General features: G+C 41.8%; 1 protein-coding gene across 1 annotated transcript in view; it reads right to left on the bottom strand.

Moving 5' to 3' along the window:
• The window catches only part of NIN (ninein), a 115,357-nt gene that overhangs the window by 17,656 nt on the left and 75,539 nt on the right, over positions 1–22,162 (bottom strand). The window contains exons 16-26 of the mRNA XM_008057265.2: positions 21,626–22,131; positions 18,288–20,420; positions 16,936–17,061; positions 16,404–16,473; positions 14,071–14,286; positions 10,342–10,455; positions 7,637–7,759; positions 4,923–5,036; positions 3,779–3,925; positions 1,752–1,931; positions 285–431 (exon numbers count right to left, since the gene is read on the bottom strand). Of these exons, the coding sequence (XP_008055456.1) occupies positions 285–431; positions 1,752–1,931; positions 3,779–3,925; positions 4,923–5,036; positions 7,637–7,759; positions 10,342–10,455; positions 14,071–14,286; positions 16,404–16,473; positions 16,936–17,061; positions 18,288–20,420; positions 21,626–22,131 (3,876 nt within the window). The remainder of the gene's footprint in view (positions 1–284; positions 432–1,751; positions 1,932–3,778; positions 3,926–4,922; positions 5,037–7,636; positions 7,760–10,341; positions 10,456–14,070; positions 14,287–16,403; positions 16,474–16,935; positions 17,062–18,287; positions 20,421–21,625; positions 22,132–22,162) is intronic.

Genomic DNA, 22,162 nt, shown 5'->3' on the forward strand with positions numbered 1-22,162 from the left:
ATTCAGGTTGTAAGTATTTTGCTAACTGATAAAAGCTTGTAATATGAATGAGAGACTGTCTTCTTTAAGAAAGCTTAAAGTAAATTGCTCTTTTTTCCAACCATTATTTAATAAAAAAGAACTATAATACTGTTTTGACATGATTGCAACAGCATAAAGAGATAGGAAGAACCAGCACGCACCATTGTAATCATTTTCTCAGAAGCACACATGAAAAGAAACATACATTTAGGGATACATTATAGTGAGAACACAAGAATACGCTCTATACTCTCAAAACCCACCTTTCTATTAGTAGGAGATCGTTCTTTCTGAAACTGTTGACACTCTCTCTTTAAGTTCAACTTCTCTTGCTCTGTGGGTTTCACAGTACCTGATGGGGTTAGATGTTTCTGGTGCTTGGGAAGAAGGCTGGATTCCAGTTGACGGACCTAACAACAACATATGTAAGTGGAAGAAATACTCATACAATCATCCAGCCAGGAAAAATAAACATCAAACATAAGGGAAGATTAACTCAGCACTTGGGCCCTGCTGTAACTTTCTTTTTCAGTCAAGTCTATCAAGTTTTGAAGTCTGCTTTTCTGGGTCAAAAGAAAATTCTTTCTAGGTAAGTCTAGTTGAGTCTACAAACCCAACACTCTAAAGGCAGGACAGGTAAGAGAAGACTTCTGGGTCTACTAGATCTCCAGAAGTCAGGAGCACGTGTGAAAACAGACATGCTGTCTTAGGTACTTGTGTTCTAACATTCTCATTACTTTGAGGAGTGAATTTGGTGACAGTTCTGTCTGCTATGTATTGGAGCATTCACCTGAAACAATGCATTTACATCAACTAAGTTCCATGAGGACAGGAACCATGACTGTCTTGTTCACCACTGCAGTTTCAGTGATAGAGTTTCTGGCACAGAATAGGTGTTCAGGTGAATATCTGTGGACAGGCACGGTGGGCTCACACCTGTAATCCCAGCACTTTGGGAAGCCAAGGTGAGAGGATTGCCTGGGCCTCAAGACTAGCCTGAGCAACTAGGTGAGACCTCGTCTCTATAATAGATTTAAAAAAGCTAACCGGGTATGGTGGCCTGTGCCTATAGTTCCAGCTATTTGGAAGGATCACTTGAGCAGGTCGAGGCTGCAACGGCCATCAGTATGCCACTGCACTCCAGCCCACTGGGCAACAGAGTGAGACTCTGACTCAAAAACAAACAAACAAAAAACCAAAAATAATCTGTGGCTCTTCAGAGAGTTCCTTCTCAAAAGAGGTGTTAAATATCATTGGTTGACTACATAGCATAGGAAGGGAGGTTGGAAGAGAATGACCCTTAAAGATCATTCTGACCTTGAAATGCTAAGTCTTTTTTAAAGCTACCTTTTTCTCTTAAAAGGCATTAGACCCACAAGAGCTCAGTCTATTTTGCCTTTTGGTACTACTAGTCTTGGTGGCCAGCCAATCTGAACAAAGAATATATGGTTCACATAATTTCCATGAGTCTATATTCTGGATATGAGAATTAACATTGCAAATATATTTTAATATAGAGCTGCTTATACAAAATGAAAAATATTTTATAAACATATCAGGATAAAATTATATGCAAGTACATGATAAATGATCTATTCTTAAAATAAATCTGCCATAGCAGGAGACTCAAATTCATACCCTAGAACCATTTCAATCATATCAAACACTGGTTTTACTATCAAATTAGCTATCTTCAGACACATGCTGCCATGTGCAGTTTCCCAAGTTACCTTCTCCCGGGAGTGTGTGAGTTCGGCTTTGGTGTTCTGCACGACGGTCTGGAGCCTCTCACTTTCTTGCCGAAGCAGCTGTTGGTCCTCATTCATTAGATGATCCAACTTGTCCCAAGACAGTCTTTTCTGCAGGCTATGGATCCCTGATGTATGAGTGCCTATTTCTGGAGCCCAGTTCTTAAGAGAGAATTGCAGAGTTTAAACTTTAAAAACAAGCTGATGGGAAAGTTCTGCTTTGAGAAAGGCATCCTATTTACCCAATGACAACAACTCTGAGTAAGCAAGCCACTTTCAACCTTCACCTTGTCTTCTAGTGAAAATGTATATCTGTATATATAAATACGAATCAAATAATCTTGAAGTTTAATTTTTAAGATGGTCTTTGGGCCAGGTGCAGTAGCTCACGCCTGTAATCCTAGCGCTTGGGGGGCCAAGGTGGGAGGAATGCTTGAGCCCAGGAGTTTGAGACCAGCCTCAGCAACATAGTGAGATCTTGTCTTTACCAAAAAATCAAAATTAGCCAGGCGTGGTGGCTCATGCCCGTAGTCCCAGTTACTTGAGAGGCTGAGGCAGGAGGATTGTCTGAACCCAGAAGTTTGAGGCTGCAATGAGCTGTGATTGTGCCACTGTGCTCCAGCATGGGTGACAGAGTGAGATACTGACAGAAAGAAAGGTGGGGGGGGGGGGGGAAGAAAGGGAAGAAAGGGAAGGAAGGAAGGAAGGAAGGAAGCAAGCAAGCAAGCAAGCAAGCTAGTTTTTGGCAAAATAGCCCTGTCAAGTTCAATAGCAAATATGATTGTAGGGCAAGTCCTAGTTCCATATAGAGAATAGTGGTCTGAAAATTGTCTCATTCTTATGAAGTTCTCTTTGAGCCTAGAAAAGATTCTTTTGATTCACAGAGGGCACAAAGGGAATGCTGAAATGTACTGCCAACTTGAAAGCTTCACAAGTTAAACTCTACTTTCATTTTCACATATGCAGTCATATCCTTTTTTAGAATCCAAAGCACATATTGTCCATGCAATTAAGGCCTAAATTCAGGAATGTGCTGTAAGCTACCAAAGTGATTTTTTGGATCTTGAAAATGATTTAAAAAATAAAAAAGGTAACACAACTTGATAAGCCTCCTGCCTTTTAAGCCAAACATTAAAAAAAAAAGTCCAATCTCATTTTGAGAAAAATGTCAGCCCAGAAGTAACTTTAAAAATGGAAACTGTCTTTTTTTTCAGAGTTTCACCATGAGATAAAATAATTGTGTTTGTGCCCACTTTTATTGTAGGACAAAATCTTAACATCTGCTCCAAGACTGACACTCACAACGCTGCTCCTAACTTATTTGTGCACAGATTAAATAGCACTGTGATATGTTAAAGTGAGACACTTCCTATAGCACCTCCACAATGTGTCAGCCAACTACCACTTTAATCAGTTCTTCCTGGACTGTCTGATGTCACAGCAACAACCCTTTTGTAGCAATGAATTATCTCCTGAAATTCAGACTACTGTTTTATGCCATAGCTTTTCTTTTCAGCAGAATTTTGACTGTTTTGCAACCTATGCCTGTGTTCCCAGATTAATTTCTTGCAATGTTTTTCTTGACTTAAATTTTTCAGGGTCACATGAATGCTTCTGTCAGTCATTTAACTAAGAAAATGTTTTTGTCTTATTGCTATAAAACTCAACTCAGCCATGGTCTTCTAACCTGCTCAATACAAAAAAATTACCAGTTTTATATCACTATGGTTCCATTTATATGAAGTACAGAAACTAGTGTCATCCCATATTGGAAGAGGGTACAAAAGTGGTCTCCTTGGGGTTGCCAATTGGTGGGAACACAAGCAAGCCTGCTGAGTCCTGGAAATGTTCTGTGTTTTCATCTAAGTGATGGTTACACAAACACACAGATATGTACAAATATTTATTTATGTGTACATACATATACACACAAAAATAATCAAGTTCTAGACTTAAGACTTGTGTACTTTACTGTAAATAACTTATGCCTCAATGAAAAAAGAAATTACCTTGTCACCAGCACTCTGAAGTTGCTTATGTAGAGACATCACTTCTTGTTTTAAAGCCTCCTTTTCCTGTTGAGTCACTCGTAGGTCAGATTTAATCTGGGACATTTGCAGGTTTACATTCTTCAGAGTTTCTTCTAAATTCTGAACCTGTATTGTGAGAACAATCACACACTGCTGCATAAACCCTCCTGTACTCATCTCTAGCATGACCAGGAATGAATGCACAAAGACATGAGAAATTCAGGGTCCCTTGGATTCAATTCACTCTAGTCAGCTTTCTTTTCAGTAGCGCAGTAGAAACTCAGGATATTAGGAATATTTACAGGATGTGAAATTATGTTTAGGACAATGAGGAACTATGTTTGGAGCAAGGTATTATTGATGTTGTCATCTGGGAGAGCACTGAGTGACGTAGAATCACCGAATACCAGCAAGCATGGCGAAAGATGGCCTCACTGAATTTTACAGGAATTATGTTTTAGCCTGTGGTGTTGAACCATAAGGGGCCTCTTAGTTGGAAATAAAAAATATATACTCGTAGCATGCTACGTTATAGTAATGTCTCAAATAAACTTCAATTAAAAAATTTTAAATTTATAAAATAAATGTTTATAAAAAAAATCCCAGCACTTTGGGAGGCCAAGGTGAGGGGATCGCCTGAGTCCATGGGTTCGAGAACAGCCTGGGCAATTTGGTGAGATCTCATCTCTACAACAAATAAAAAAATTAGCCGGGCATGGTAACGTGCACCTGTAGTTCCGGCTATTTGGAAGACTGAGACAGAAGGATTGCTGGATCCCTTATGGGGGTCTGTGAGCGTGCCACTGCACTCCAACTTGGGCGACGGAGTGAGACTCCAACTCAAAAAAAAGAAAATTTTGACTATAATAGGACACGAACCTGCCTTAGAAATCCTATTTATAAATTAGGAACAAGTAGCCATTTTTTATATGCTATTCTCAAGCTTTCATAGCAAGTAAACTCATCATTAGTGAACTTTGAGGGAAATATTATTTTACCATACTATAAATATATGCCAAATGTTCGCCTGTTATGCTACTTCCACCTGGAATATTCTTTCCATTGGGGTTTCTGTTGGAAAATATAGAACACTGACAAGATGAAACAAGAATTGCCCCCATACCTTTTCCTGGGAAGCTACCAGCTGTGACTTCAAGCTCTCACTTTGATGCTCCCAAGTCTTCTGTTCCTGCTTCATGGTCACAATTCTGTGCTCCAAAAGACTCGATTTTGCCAGCTGTCTCAGAAAGAGAAAAAGGCAAGAGGGCATTTTTGCAAATGTATCTAGTCTCAGTTTATAGGCCTCCACTTACACTGTTAAGAACAAGTACCAGCCAGGCTCGGTGGCTCAGCCTGTAATCCTGCACCTTTGGGAGGCTGAGATGAGTGGATTGCCTGAGTCCGCAGGTTCGAGACCCGCCTGGGCAGCGAGACCTCATCTCTACAATAAATCAAAAAATCAGCTGGGCGTGGTAGCGCATGCCTGTAATTCTGGCTACTTGGAAGGCTGAGGCGGAAGGATTGCCGGAGCCCAGCAGGTCAAGGCTGCGGTGGCTGGGAGCAGCCACTGCACTCCAGTCTGGGCGACAGAGTGAGACCCAACTAAAAAAAAAAAAAGAACAAGTACCATCGATTTACGTGGGGGAGCTGGGCATGGCAAAAGCAAGAAGTCCTTTTCCTGACACCTCTTCTACTTCTAATGTTGAGGAGTTGCTTCTTTTTGGGGATTTTCCCCCTTTTCTTTTTCTTGCACTGTCTCGTATTTTGAGGTTGGGAGATAGTAGACTGGAAAGCAACTAGAAATCTCAAGAGCATACCACAGTAGGAAAATGCAGAATACCCACTGAGGCAGGTGGAAAAAAGTCATGTTTTTGGATCTGCTAGAGTAAACACAATAGAACAAAAAGTGTTTGTTTATGAAATAGATCTCAGCCTAGGCAACAGAGTGAGAACCTCTGTCTCTACAAATGATCAAGAATTAGCTGGATGTGGTGTGTACCTATAGTTCTAGCTACTCAGGTCGCTGAATTGGGAAGAGACATGAGCCCAGGAGTTGGAGGCTGCAGTGAACTATGGTTGCGCCACTTCACTCCAGCATGGATGACAGAAAGAGCTCATCTCTAAATAATAAATAAATACATACATACATACATAAATAAATAGGGCTGGGCACAGTGGCTCATGCCTGTAATTCCAGCACTTTGGGAGGCCAAGGTGAGAGAACTGCCTGAGCCCAGGAATTTGAGATCAGCCTGGGCAACAGAGTGAGATCCCCATCTCTATAATAATAATAATAATAATAATAATAATAAATAAAATAGATCTCAGATCATTAAAGACAATATTTGTAACATATATAACAAAATAGTAATATATGAGGGGATTCCCCCAGCAAATGGAATTTATTTATAAAAATTGTATATTTATTCTTACATGTTTAAGTTTCAGTCATCTTCAAAGTACTCTTTGTTTGATACAATATGCCTATCAGGACACTTTCCCACTGCTCTAAAAAGTTTTTGAACTCGTCAATTTTGATACCTTTTAGGGTTTCTTACATTTTTTGTTTTATTCTTCTACATCAGCAAAATGTTTCCCTTTGAGAACTTTTTTAATCCAGGGAAACAAAAAAAAAAGTCACTCAGGACGAGATTGGGTGAATAGGGATGGTGAGGCATGGGGGTCATGCTGTATTTTGGTCGAAAACCGCCGAACACTCAGTGTAGTGTGGGCAGGTGCTTTGTCATGGTGGAAGAACCAGTCACCTGTTTGCCACAACTTGGGATGTTTCTTCTGCAAATTGTGACACAACCTTCTCAAAACTTCCAGGTAAAAACTGGATTAAAAAAATATGATACATATAGACAGTGGAATACTACGCAGTCATAAAGAAGGACAAAATTATGAAATTCGCAGCAACTTGGATGAACTTAGAAGCTATAATACTGAGTGATCTATCACAGAAACAAACAACTGAGTATCACATGTTCTCACTCATAAGCAGACCTTGAATAACTATCATAATACTATAAGAAAGGAATTGGCAGTAGTGGGAAACTACCAGGGGAAAGGGGTACACACCTCATCAACAAGGGTACCTGCAAAATGAACATTTGTATACTTAACCCTGAATTGTACCCCACATCTTTAAAAAAAAACTTTGGTTGATTGTTTGAACCAGAGGAACAAATTCTGAGTGTACCCTCATATATAAGTAATAATTAAGTAGCATTGTGACATATTAAAATAAGACAAATTTTATATAGTATTGTATTTAATAATATAATTAGTAGGCCAGGCTTGGTGGCTCAGACTGTAATCCCAGTACTTTGGGAGGCTGAGGTGAGTGGATTGCCTGAGCCCGCAGGTTCAAGACCCACCTAGGCAACTTGGCGAGACCTCATCTCTACAATAAATCAAAAATTAGCCAGGTGTGGTAGTGTGCACCTGTAGTTCCAGTTACTTGGAAGGTTGAGGCAGAAGGATCGCCAGAGCCCAGCAGGTTGAGGCTGCGGTGGCTGGGAGCGGCCACTGCATTCCAGTTTGGGTGACAGAGTGAGACTCCAACTCAAAAAAAAAAAAATAAAAAAAAAAAAAAAAATAAAAAAATAAAAATATATATATATATATATATATAATTAGTAAACAACTAATTTAGATTCTGTTCCAATCATGGCTTCAGGAGACCGAGGGTCACATAATGCCAGTGGAAATGCTATTCCAGGAGACTTTGGAACAATTATGCTGGCACAGAAAGTGTAAGTACCACTGTCATTAGAGAAATGTTCATTATGGTGTATACTATGTAATGATGGTAAAATTCTATTATGTTACTACCTTATCAACACAGCTATTTAATTCTTCACTTAGAGCTTCCTTTTCTTTCAGCAGTTTTTCATTGTAGCTTAGAACACTAGACATTTTTTGCTGGAAGTCAGAGAGATCAGGACATCTGTGCAGCTGTAAGAGATAAACAGAGGAACCCTCCCATCACATCATGGCTATAGGTACGCAGAAGGACTTATAAACAGGGCATTTGCATGGCTGATGATATTTGCCTCTCTGTAGATAATTCAGAGAACACACAAACTCTACTGAACTCTAATAAATTTTAACAAAATGTTCCCTGCTGGCTTTTCTCTGCTCCCCAGTTGACTGCTGAAATGTCTGCTTGGGTTGACTCAACCAGACAGACATGGTTAAATAATGATCCCAGCTCTCCATTTTACCTTCAGGGTAAAATAACACACTGCCACTCATTCTGTCATCAATTTAACGTGTGCACATGTGGTACGTTACATTTTCCTCATGCTTTAACTAGAAAAATCTTTTTCAAAAAATCTCGTTGGCTGGGCACAGTGGGCTCATGCCTGTTAGCCCAGCACTTTGGGAGGCAGAGGTGAGAGGACTGCTTGAGCCCAGGGGTTTGAGACCAGCCTGAGCAACATGGCGAGACCTCTTCTCTACAATAAATCAAAAAATTAGCCAGGCGTGGTGGCACACTCCTGTAGTTCCAGCTTCTTGGAAGGCTGAGGCAGAAGGATTACCTGAGCCCAGCAGGTCGAGGCTGCGGTGGCCGTGAACATGCCACTGCACTCTAGACAGGGCAACAGTGTAAGAGTCTGACCCCCAAAAAAGAGAAAATTATATATATATCAGTTAAGACTATGGAACTGGCATGAACCACATACAAGGTAATGGCACAAGGGTAAATTTAAGGATAAAGCCGTCAGTGTTTTTCAGTCTGTTCTATGCTCCCTTCTTATCAGAAGATGCCCAAATTCACTTGCCAATAAAATGTTGCTGGTGTGGACACACTGGCTTTTTCCTTTCTACCTCATGAAATCAAGACAAACCAAAGGCTGCTTTTGTTCCTTTTCAGCAACAAAGTTGGTGCTATTCACATTTTAGGCTGCATACCTGTTGTGGGGGCCATCTTGTGCACAGTTGGGGATTTCACAGCATCTCTCACGTTATCCACTAGATGCCAGTAATATCCTCCACCCCCTCCCCCAAAGTTGTGAAAATAAAAAATGTGCCAAGACATTACTAAATGTCTGGGGGCGAGGGACAACCCTCACCCCTTAGCCTGTTGAGAACCACTGCTTTAAGAACACTGATCATTTCTTATACTTCTTAGCACTTCCCCATAGTTCATAAGTTTTAAACTTTCCTCCAATTCACTTGGCTTTTAAATTTTAATTTTAATTATCATTATGGTTTTATGACCATCTTTCTACTTCCCACCAGAAGTTCTTTTGCATTCTCACTGAACAGTAGGAACAGTCTGACTTTAAGGTTGAATCATGCTTTCAACTGGCAACAAATCCAGCAAACCTTATAAAACACAACCAGTCAGAAGGAAAAAGGAAAATATATATACAAATATATTTAGAGTCGGAGTCTCACTCTGTTGCTCAGGCTGGAGTGCAGGGGCATGCTCATGGCTACTGCAGCATCGAGCTGCTAGACTCAGGCAATCCTTCTGCCTCAGCCTTCCAAGGAGCTGAAACTACAGGCACGTGCAACCATGCCTGGCTAATTTTTTTAATCTATTCTAGAGACGAGGTCTCTCCCAGGCTGGTCTCAAACCCCTGGGTTCAGGCAATCCTCTTGCCTTGGCCTCCAAAAGCGCTGCGATTACAAGTGTGAGCCACTGCATCCAGCCAAGAAAACATATTTTAAAGTGCCTGAAGCCAGGCGCGAGAGGATTGCCTGAGCCCAGGGGTTCAAGACCAGCCTGGGCAACTTTGTGAGACCTCATCTCTACAACAAATCAAAAAATTAGCCGGGCGTGGTAGCACGTGCCTGTAGTTCTGGCTACTTGGAAGCTGAGGTAAAGGATCACCTGAGCCCAGTAGGTTGACACTGGGGTGGCCGTGAGTGTGCCCCTACGCTTCAGCCTGGGCAACAAAGTGAGACTCCAACTCAAAAAAGAAAATAAATAAAATAAAAATAACATGACTGGGCACTGGTTTAATAAAGAAGCTGCTCCTTTACCAACTTACTGGCCTTCCCACCCCTCAGACACTCATAAAGCTTAATACCATTTTGGGTGGTTACAGGCTAGCACAATCACAGCTCACTGTAACCTCAAACTCCTGGATTCTCGCTATGTTGTGAAGCCCGGTCTCAAACTGGCCTCAAACAATCCTCCTACCTTGACCTCCCAAAGCACTGGGATTACAGACGTGAGCCACTGTGTACTATGCCTTGCCTTGTGTTATTTTATAAACTGGTTGGGAGAAAATAGAACAACAAATTTCTTAAAGTGGTTGGAATTAATTTAGAGTAATAGAATTTTAGAATCTATATCATTACACACACACACACACACACACACACACACACACACACACGATACATAAGTAGAACAATACAAAAATTAGCAATAACGATCCTAGAAATAGACTTGTACTTTAAGTCCTCAGCTTACCAAGCAATAAGTTAGTAACAGGACTTAGTACAAAAGACACTTGGTGGCTAGAAACAACAGAACATATTGTTCCAAGAACCCCCCCCCAAGCTGCATACAATCTTACTTGTTTCATTTTCTCCAGTTCTTCTTTGAGAAGGAGGTTTTCCTGTTCCACAATATGTGTCTGTATTTTAACTTCAGAAAGTTCTGCCTCCAGAGACGACACTAAAGTGGAAGACTAAGAAAAAAACGGAAAAGTCAGATAACAGACATTTCACTTAGTTACAGGGTTCACAAGGGCAATACTAAGGAAAAAATAACACAAATCCAATGACACACTGTTTTATGCCCATTTTTATCCTTATACTCAGTGGAACTAGCCAAAGCTATTCTTTTTTTCTTAATTTTTAATTTTAAAGATGTGGGATACAATTCAGGGTTAGGTATACAAATGTTCATTATGCAGGTACTGTTGTTGATGAGGTGTGCCCCACCCGCCGCTCACAAAGCTATTCTTTTAAAAGACTTTCCGCTGGGCTCGGTGGCTCAGCCTGTAATCCCAGCACTTTGGGAGGCTGAGGTGAGAGGACTGCCTGAGCCCGCGGGTTCGAGACCCACCTGGGCAACTTGATGAGACCTCATCTCTACAATAAATAAAAAATCAGCCGGGCGTGGTAGCGTATGCCTGTAATTCCGGCTACTCGGAAGGCTGAGGTCGAAGGATCGCTGGAGCCCAGCAGGTCGAGGCTGCGGTGGCCGGGAGCAGCCACTGCACTCCAGTCTGGGTGACCGAGTGAGACTCCAACTCAAAAAAAAAAAAAAAAGACTTTCCATTTCAATGGCAGGAAAATGATTTCTTATTTTTCTCTCTCTCTCTTTTTTTTGAGTCAGTGTCTTACTCTGTTGCCCAAGCTGGAGTACAGTGGCACGATCATGGCTCACGGCATCCTCGATTTCCTGGGCTCAAGCGATCCTTCCACCTCAGCCTCCCAAGAAGCTGGGACTATAGGCATACACGACCACACCTAATTTTTAAATTTTTTTGTAGACATGGGGGTCTTGCTATGTTGCCCAGGCTGGTCTTGAACTCATGGGCTCAAGTGATCCTCCTGCCTTGGTATTGCAAAGTGCTGGGATTACAGGTGTGAGCCACTGTGCCTGGCTAGGAAAATTATTTCTTAGGTAGCTTTTGCATGTTTCTCCACTGTAAAGTTACTATCTTTTCTTTGTGGGAGTTACTTTGAGACCATGCACATACTGTTTTTCCTCAAACTTCTGCTTATTAACTTTAACATGTATCAATGCATTTTTGTCTACAACTATTATTACAGGGATGTTTGCCTAACGACGATTTTCTATTTTCTTCTTTATATATATATTTTTCTTTTCTTTTTTTTTTTTTTTGACTTGGTGTCTCACTCTGTTACCCAGGCTGGAGTGCAGTGGCACACTCAGGCCAACCCAATGTTGACCTGCTTAGCTCTGGCAGTCCTTCCGCTTCAGCCTTCCAAGTAGCCGGAACTACCATGCCTAGCTAATTTTTTTTTTTTTTTTTTGAGTTGGAGTCTCACTGTCGCCCAGACTGGAGTGCAGTGGCCGCTCCTGGCCACCGCAGTCTCACCTGCTGGGCTCTGGCCATCCTTCCGCCTCAGCTTTCCGAGTAGCCGGAATTACAGGCATGCGCTACCACGCCTGGCTGATTTTTTGATTTATTGCAGAGATGAGGTCTCGCTGCCCAGGCTAATTTTTTATTTATAATAGAGATGAGGTCTCACCAAGTTGCCTGGGCTGGTCTCGAACCCGTGGGTTCAGGCAATCACTCACCTCAGTCTCCCAAAGCGCTGGGATTACAGGCTGAGCCACCGAGCCCAGTCTCTATATTTATTTACTGGGGAATTATACTGTAAAAAAAAAGAACTATTGTTTCTCCCCATTTATTTAATCTCTTATCACTATGGACTCATAAATACTTATTATATTCTGTATTTCTTTCATAATTATACTCACTTTATTCTATACTATATTCTTTGTTGATCAAATTATTTTAATTTTGGACATTAGGATCTTCTTCAGGTTGGGGTCTATGTCCTTTAGACATGTTCTTTTTTTTTTTTAAAGCACTTTTTTTTTTTTTTTTTTGCAGCACCATGAGACATTCCAGGCTTATCTTGGATCTTCTCTGTCCCGGTCCTGGAATCAATCATTTTTCCAAGGAATCCTGGTTCCTCTTACAGAAGAATGGGCATATACACACATCTATATTTCTGAAACTAACAGCTCTGTATATCTATGAGATGCCATGGGTTTATGCTCATAACTCACATCCCAACCCAACACCAGAGGGTGCATCATAGCATTGCCTGTTTGCCTATCTGCAACTTCTCCAACATGGAGAAACCCAGTTCTTATTGTCTACAGTAATTTTACTCATCTGTTCCATTCTGGTATCACAAAGTAGTTTCAGAATTACTAGCCCACACCCCCAGGGGAAAACCAATTACTGATGAGATTGTGATGGCATTTATGTACAGTTCATGTTGTCTTTAGCCTGAGCAGTATCTGGTCAAAATACTCATTTCCAAATGACTTAATTCTTTTCTTCACCAGAGTGATGACATTATCCATTTAGAATACAGTTAAGTCCATTTGTTCGTGTTTGTGCTTCACGTTGGTATCTCCTCTCTCTCCCACCATATTGATTGGTTACTTTATTTTATTTTATTTTATTTTGAGTAGGAGTCAGCCATAGCCACTACTGTCTCGACCTGCTGGGCTCAGGCAATCCTTCTGCCTCAGCCTTCCAAGCAGCTGGAACTATAAGTGCGTGCCACCACATCAGGGTAATTTTTTGGATTTATTGTAGAGACGAGGTCTTGCCAAGTTGCCCAGGCGGGTCTCAAACCCCTGGACTCAGGCAGTCCTCTTGTCTCTGCCTCCCAAAGTGCTGGGATGACAGGCGTGAACCACCATGTCTGGCGATGGTTTTACTTGAGCATTTATTTTGGGCAAATGTGAAGAGTATGTGAGTCATTACTATGGTTCCAAGAGTTGTTGCCCCAGTGATTTGAGAAGTAGCCTTTTTTATATATTATGTTTCCATTTGTATCTGGATCGAATTCTAGACTTTCTATTCTACTTAACTACTTGTCTATTTATGTGCCAGTACCACAATGTTTTTTTTTGGTTTGTTTTTTGAGTTGGAGTCTCACTCTGTCACCCAGACTGGAGTGCAGTGGCCGCTCCCGGCCACTGCAGCCTTGGCCTACTGGGCTCCGGCGATCCTTCCGCCTCAACCTTCCAAGTAGCTGGAACTACAGGCACGCGTTACCATGCCCTGCTAATTTTTTGATTTATTGTAGAGATGAGGTCTCGCCAAGTTGCCCAGGCGGGTCTAGAACCCGCGGGCTCAGGCAAACCACTCACCTCAGCCTCCCAAAGCGTGGGATTACAGGCTGAGCCACTAAGCCCAGCTCCCACAATGTTTTGATTATTATTATTTTTTTGACTCGGGGTTTCACTGTGTTATCCATGTTGGAGGACAATGGCCTGATCATGGTTCACTGCAGCCTCAACCTTCTAGGCTCAGGTGATCCTTCCACCTCAGCCTCCCAAGTAGCTGGGATTATAGGCACACCCCACCACACCCCACTGAATTTTTTACTTTTTGTAGAGACTATGTTGCTCAGGCTGGTCTCAAACTTCTGGGTTCAAGCAATCCTCTTGCCTCAGCCTCCCAAAGTGCTGGGATTACAGGTATGAGCCACTGAGCCCAGCTTTATGTGTAAGAACTTTAATAAACGCATTTCTCCTATTTCTCGGAGTTTCCTTAAAAAAATGCTGTTGGGTAGCATACCTGCACTTTACAGTGTTCCAGTTCTCCTTTCAGATGAGACTTCTCTTGTTCCCATTCCTTGAGTGAACCGTTTCCTGGCTCTTTTTCTTCCTGGCATAGCATTTCTGCCAGCCGTTGATTAAGTTCTTGCAGTTCTTCCTGATTTTGAGAATTCTTTTGGCTAAGTTCTGTATTTTCCAAATCCAACTGTTGGTTTTTGATTTTTAATTCTGAAATCTAATTAACATAGGAAAATAAGTTTAAAAAACTTGTTACCCTACTTGTGCTAAAAAACAGATTTAGAGACATAATTGTTTTTTTCTCTTTCTGTGTAAAGTTTAATATAGTTATATATTTCATAACAGAAATAATACTCATTACTGCACATTCAATCACTTTGTATAAAGTGTATGAATAAGTGAAATCCTCAGTCTAATTGCATCCACAGGGGGCCCATTGTCCACAGCTGAAAATGTCTCCCTCAAGACCATTTTCTATGCATATGCAAACCCCATATACACATATTCTTCTCTTAAGCAAAAAAATTAGATCATTTCATGTTTGAACGGCCTTTTTTCCACTTATAATATCTTACAGACTCTTATCTTTACAAGTCAGTGTGTTCAGAAATCAACACACGCTCTATTTTTTAGTAAGTTGCAGAATATTCCTTGTAGCAGAATATTCTATAGTGTGTTTGTCCATTCCCACATTGATAGACATATAGGTTTATAAACTGTTATTTCTTTTAATTATGAAGAAACAAAGTGATCTTTTGGAAAATCCATTTATACATAGTAGTATTTTGTTTGTTTCTTTTTTTTTTTTGAGTCAGAGTCTCACTCTGTTGCCCAGGTTAGCGTATAGAGGCACACTCATGGCCACTGCAGCCTCGTCCTGCTGGGCTCAGGCGATCCTTCTGCCTTAGCCTTCCAAGAAGCTGGAACTACAGGAGTGTGCCATCACGCCTGGCTAATTTTTTTATTTACTGTAGAGACAAGGTCTCACCATGTTGCTCAGGCTGGTCTCAAACCCCTGAGCTCAGGCAATCCTCTTGCCTCCGCCTCTCAAAGTGCTGGGATTACAGGCGTGAGCCACTGCACCTAGTCATGGTAGCATTTTGTAACTAGGATTTTTTTTAAAGAACTAAACTTACTGGGTTATAAAGCCTGCATATATATTACTGTTTGATAGCTGTCCCCCAAATATCCTTCTCACAGCACTACCTCTTTGTAATACAATCAACAATGTATGAGTATGCCCATTTCCTGACACCCTTTTTATTTTATTTATTTTTTTGAGTCAGAGTCTCACTCAGTTGCCCAGCTGGAGTACAGTGGCACGCTCATGGGCACCTCAGTGTCGACCTGCTGGGCTCAGGTGATCCTTCCGCCTCGGTCTTCCAAGTAGCTGGAACTACAGGTGCATGCCACCACACCTGGCTAATTTTTTGATTTATTGTAGAGACAAGGTTTCACCAAGCTGCCCAGGCTGGTCTCAAACCCCCGGGCCCAGGCAATCCTCTGGCATCTATCTCTCAAAGTGCTGGGATTATAGGTGTGTCCCATGGTGCCTGGCCCTCACACCCTTTTTAATACTAGGTGACAAGAATCTTTACTTGTGTTAATTCAATAGGTTAAAAAAAAGAAACTCATTTAATTTGCACTTCCCTAATCACTAATTAGGCTAAGTGCCTTTTTATATGTTGCATTCTTTTTTTCTATAACTTGACCATTTATATCGATTGCCTATTTTCAGCTGGGTTTTGCCATTTATTTGTAAGAGTTGAAAACGTATTTTACATTTAACACCTTGTCAATTTCAAGTACTAAAAATACTCTTTCCCCAGCATGTCCTTGTCTTTTGGCTGTTTCAGACATTTTCCTAAGTGGTCTTTCCTTTTTATAACTGCATATTGCAATATGATACAAATTGAGCATTGAATGGCATAAGCTATATGAATAAATCATAAATCTGCAAAATGATATGCTGATTAACTGGCATCCTATATCTGTGAAATAGATACTGTCCTTAACTTTCTGCTTTCAGTTGAAAGGAAGAAGGGAGGGCTAACATTAATCGAACCTACACAAGGGCTGGAGATAGTATTTCATAGGTCTGGTTTCAGAGGTATCATTTCCCACCCCTACTGAGTATAAAGCTTGTATTAAGCATTTAGGGTCTACGCTTGAGTTGGCATGAAGTGAGTTTCTGTTTTTAGGCTCAGAATTTACAGCCTTGCTATCATTGACTATATGCTATTCTCGTAACACGTGCTGTACATTTTATAAACTTCAAGTAAAAGAAGAAAATTTCAAAATAAAAAAATTCAGATATATTAAATATTTTCTTACCTGTTTCTTTAAATTTTCAACCATTTTCTGAATTGCAGCTTTTTCCTGTTTTACAGTTTCTATATTTTGCCTAAAGAAATGATGAAAATAAAATGTAAGGGTTAAACTTTTTCTTTTAGTTAGAGTCTCACTCTGTCACTCAGACTCGAGTGCAGTGGCATGCTCACGGCCACCGCAGCATCGGCCTGCTGGGTTCCAGTGATCCTTCTGCCTCAGCCTTCCAAGTAGCTGCAACTACAGGCACGTGCTACCACGGCTGGCTAATTTTTTTTTTAAGTTTATTGTAGAGATGAGGTCTTGCCAAGTTGCCCAGACTGGTCTCGAACCCCTGGGCTCAGGCAATCCTCTCACCTCAGCCAGGGTTAAAATTTTTTTTTTTTTTTTTAGAAAGCAGGATTTATTGAGAGGACAGAAAAGCTCCCACAGTGGGAGGGGACCTGAGTGGGTTGCCCCAGAGTTAAAATTTAAAAGTAAGTAAAATAGTTTTAGTCCTTGAAAAAATGTCTTAAGCAAATAAAAGTACATGTCTTACCAGATTTCTTCCTGAGATCCATTTAATTTCCCTAATTTCAGGTTAGAAATGCTATCTTCTTCATTTAGAGTAGTAATCTCATTTCTCAAAATAGAATTTTCCTCTTGAAGCTTTTCAGATTCATATCTGAAGCACAGAGACGTAAAAAAACAGTTACAACAAGGCAGTCATCTGGCAGCTTTGGAAAATATTTTCTAGTAACTTCCAACAAGATGAGTATTCCATGCCAGTTAAAAAGAAAAGTCTAAATTAGTAGTCACTTAGTACTTGGAAATCAAGTTATGACATATTGACGAATTTCTTTTGGGAAGAAAGAATTCCACTAAAAGACGTTAGGGAAGTGTGGGTACGCTACTTGAGCACAGGGACAGGAATGAAGACTCAGTGTCTACTCTGGTTGTCGATTTTCTCAATGGCAAGCATGCCGCTCAGAGCAAATGACTGCACTGATCTCAGTGTCAAGTTCTACCTATTCTGAATTGACAGAAGCCACATTATTAAGCTATTTAAGTATGAGTTTTAGGCATCTAGGTACCTAGAGAAAGAAAATTCACAGCATAAACCAAAGGGCCACACTGAAATATGTCCACTGTAGAGTTTGTGATTTTATGATTCTCATTATATTGATTTTTTAGGATTAAAATGTTCTGAAGAAAGGAGAGAAAAAACTACATTCGGAATTAAATTATTTTGTTTTATATCATTATGATATTTCAGACGATGGAATATTTTACAAGTTTTTTTTAAAGAAAAACTAAACTTGTTCGAAGACTATGCAGTCATATTTTAGAAAGTCAAGTGAGCGGAGGTTCAAATTAGTTCCACCTTTGTCTTTACTCTTCAAATAAATTTATTCTTCAAGCTGCTCAGTAAGAGTTTATGTTTAAAGATAAATTTCCACTATTTAGAGGATATCAGCATGCACTTCAAGTGCAAAACTGTAAGCCACAAAACAACATTTCTTCTACATTAGTATAAGAAGCAAGTTCACACAAAAAGGCATTTACTCTCATACACCATGTTTCATCAAAATGAAGAAAGTGACTAACATTCAGAAAAAAATAAAAACGATTCATCCAAATGAAATAAGTGCTAGAAAAAAGTTAAAAAGCAAACACTCGCCATTGTGAAACTTCACACCCCATCTGAACACTATTTGCTACAAAGGAAGAGAATGCCTGGAGGCAAGGTTATTTAATCTGTTAATACAACACAGAAGCAGAAGGAAGTCTACAGTATTGTTTTCTTCTTGAAGACTAACAGGTTAGTTTCTCTAGGCACAGCAAGCAGCAGAAGTTAGGTTTGCTGAGGTGCTCTGTGGAAGTCGTGGAGTCTAGAAGGTCATACATTACCTCAGAAGTTCAACTTTTTGCTGCATTTCACTGCATGTGATTTGCAAGTCATGCATCATTGCCTTCAGCTCTTCCTCCTTCTCTCCTTGAGAAGGTAAATCTTTTTGCTTAACTAAAGTAGTGACTCTCTCCCTCAACTTTCTGGTCAGCTCCTGTAGCTTTTTTTTCTCCAGTTCTAACTCTGCTACTGTGGACTTACGCTGAAAATGTTTGTCCTGAAAGTCTAGGAGAGCAGCTTCTTCCTCCAGTATAGCTTGATTTCGTACTCTTGGCTTTTCTTGATGTGTTTGAATCGTTCTGTTTAACCAGGCGATTTCATGCGCTTTTACTTTTTCCAGGAGCTGTGTGCTTCCTTGCTCAAGGTGCTGGTTTTCTTGTGCACGTTCTTCTATAATATGGTGCACACTCATAACCTTGGGCACATACTCTTCCGGTGTCTGATGGAGTTCAAGTATTTTGCCATCAGGATCGACTTCCAGGTTATCTAAACGGGCTTCCCATAAGGAGAAGCAGTCACACTGCGGGACTGCCCTTCCCTGCAGCTTCTCCAACTTTCCTCGAAGTCTCAAAACTAGAACATTCAGCTCCTCGTTTTCTGTTTTGACCTCATCATAACTCTTTTCCAAGGTTAGGAACGTTTCTGTCACTTCCTCCATTTTCTTCAGCTCGTCCTGCAACCTGAAAACCTCTGCAGTGAGCTCTTTGCTATTTTCCAGGGCCTCTTCGTAGCGTGCTTCCATCACCCTCAGCTCTTCCTGAAGGCAGTCATTTTCTCTACTAGCATCTTCGTATAGCAACTTATACTTGGGAGAGGCCTCAGGGATTCTCTCAAGCATCTTCAGTTTCTTTTTTAGCACAGAAACATCAAAAAGGAGGTCCTGTTTCTTCTCAGAAGCTCGATCGCAGTCCGCACGTAAAGTCATGAGTTGTTCCTGAAGCTGACTAATCTGATTTTTCAGGTCCCAGGATTCAGTCCTGGTCTCTTCACTATTTTCAAGCTCAGAAAAACTCTCTAGGGAAGCTTCAGACCCCTCGATTTTGACTTCCTGTCTCTGGACAGAGCTCGTCCCTGTACTTCCCAGATCCCGGACCTCGTCGTCTTGCAGATGACTCAGAACGCGCTGTGTAGTGATACCTTCTGTGTGCTTCATCTGGTTCTGCAGTAAGAATCGTTGTGTGTGTTCCGCAGAATTGCCAAAAAACTCAGTAGTTGGCTCATCTAAAGAAGACGACATAACAGACCCTGGCTCTAATTTCTGCAGCCTCTGTTGCAATCTAGAAATTTCACTAGCCATTTTCACATTTTCCTTCACTGCTCGTTCATGAGCTCTCTGCAGGCTTAGGAGGACATCTCCATTTTCTTCCAGCAGCTTCTCCCCTTGCTGAAGCAAGGACATGGCCCCATTGCCTTCTGTCTCCTCCCCTCCCACGGCCCGGCAACCACTCTGAAGCCTGGAGAGAGGAGATGCCGCCCGCTGCATTGCCTTGAGTTGATTCTGAAGTCTGGAGATTTCTGCGCTCATCTCAGCCCTTTCTCGATCCGCTTGCTCACGGGTCACTTTATGCACGCTCTCCATGGCCAGAAGCGTGGACCCTTCCTGGTCACGCTCCATCTCCAGCCTCTCCAGCTGCCGGCTGACCAGCGGCTCCGAGACCCCAGCCTGGCCCAGGGCCTGCTCACGGTCCCTCAGCTGTCTTTCGCGGCTGCTCTTCGGCTCTAGCATCTGGCCAGACCGTAGGCTCTGCTGGCTTTCAGATGCGTTTCTCAGATCCTCCAGGTCCTGAAGAAGCTGCTCTCTCTCGATGACCATGCTGTTCAAGTGCTCTTTGTATGTGTTCTCCAGCATCTCTCTCTCCTGGGTCAGGGCCAGAGAAGTTGCTTTCTCTCTCTCAAGAGTCTCTCTGAGCTGCTCCCGGGCTTCTGCACACTCCTGGGTGAGCTCGTCCTTCTCAAACTCCCACTGGGACTTCTCCTCGCGTTGCTGTTCATGGAGGTCATGCAGCTCCTGGCAGTAGCGCCCCTCCAGGCTGTGCAGAGCACTCTCACACCTCTCGGTCACTTTCTGACAATCGGCCTGACACTGGGCTTCTAGCTGAGAGGTTCTTCTATTACACTCTGCTTCCACTTTTTCCCTAAATGTAGTCAACATACAGCATTACTAACATTGCCACCAACTCTGGAAACAAACCAAAAAACATTTTCCCATGCACTGGGGAGGATGCTAAGTGAACCACAGAAACACATCCTAAGGAGGATCTTTTTTTTTTTTTTCCTAAAGAGGATTTCTTTTTTTTTTTGATTTGGACTCTCACTCTGTTGCCCAGGCTGGAGTGCAGTGGCAGGCTCACGGCCACCCCAGCGTTGACCTGCTGGGCTCCAGCAATCCTTCCCCCTCAGCCTTCCAAGTAGCTACCACACCTGGCTAATTTACTGTAGAGACGAGGTCTTGCCAAGTTGCCCAGGCTGGTCTCAAACCCGTGGGCTCGGGCAATCCACTCACCTCGGCCTCCCAAAGTGCTGGGATTACAGGCTGAGCCACTGAGCCTGGCTCTTAAGGAGGATCTTAACTTGCTCCTCTGTGGTTCATTTATGCTGAAAAGGGATTTCATTTCTGAGAGTTAAGATGGGAAGCCAGAATGAATTGAAAACACTTACCTCTCCCTCTGTAGTGAGCGTGACATTTTGGCAACTAAATTCTTGGGCATATCCTGGATATATTTGGTTTTAAAACCAAAGACTTAAACTGGTATTTCACATAAAATGATCAAATGCATATGAACATAACCCCTAACTTGAGAAATGGATTACATCCCTTAATTAAGCATGCATTATGGGCGATTAGTCACATAAACCATACATCTTAAGAAATTCATTCTGCTTTTGCTTCTTATTTAATAAAGGAGCACCAAGTTAATCAGGGTGTGAAGCATAAAAGCCCTCAAGTGTACCTGGGATTTCACATGAGGAAGGTAAACAGAGATCGCTGTTTTACAGCTCTGGGAGGAAACATAACCTTGGTCAGAGTCCAGCTTATGAATAGCTTTTCTCAGAAAGCAACAGGATTGAACTAGGAAGGAACCACATTTGGGATCATCTCCTCTGGAGTCTTATGAAATATAGTAAATCTTAATACGAGGAATACCTCCCTCTTTTAAAAACAAAAATAAACAAAAAACAGTTGCAGTCACCCCAAGGTAGGCTTATATAAAAACAATGTCAAAACTGGTCCAAAATTTTTAAAAGAATCTAATTATTCCAAGTCTCCTTAACTGCCTGGGCCTTCTGCTGCCCTGTGAGAAAGCACCCCAGGTGACTTGGTTTCCCCTCATTTTCTTACCTTCCCTCTTGAAGTTCCTTCTGGTGCTTTTCCAGGAGTTCTTTCCTCAGCTCCTCTTTCTCAAGAGTGTGCTTCTGCGCCAGGCTTGCCAGCTGCTCCTGGTGCAACTGCCCGAGCTCCTGGGTCAAGCCTCTCACCTTCTCTTCCATCTGGGCGCTGTTCTGAAGGATCCCTTCCCTCTCCCGCGCGAAGCTCTCCTCTGCCTGCGCCAGCCTAGCCGTGAGCTCCGTCTTATGCTCCAGCCTCAGTTCCTCCTGCAGGCGGGTCTTTTCCTCTTCAAACTCCCTTTGCAGTTGATTTTTCTCCTCCTCGTGCCTGCAGGTGGCCTTGTGGTGCGCCTCCTTGAGCACTGCCGCCTGTCTCTGAAGTTCTGCGCTTTCATTCTTAAGGTCGCTTATTTGTTTTTCCAGGGTGTACATTTCGGCCTCATGCCTTTGCTTCAAGTTCGCCTGCTCCTTTTCACAGGTGACCACAGTTTCATCCAGTTGCTGTTCATAACGGCGCACCTGGAGTCGAGAGTGACACCACTATTCAGCT

This window comes from Carlito syrichta, unplaced genomic scaffold (assembly GCF_000164805.1).
Source record: "Carlito syrichta isolate Samal-C Ts95f unplaced genomic scaffold, Tarsius_syrichta-2.0.1 Scaffold302918, whole genome shotgun sequence".
Taxonomy (NCBI): domain Eukaryota; kingdom Metazoa; phylum Chordata; class Mammalia; order Primates; family Tarsiidae; genus Carlito; species Carlito syrichta.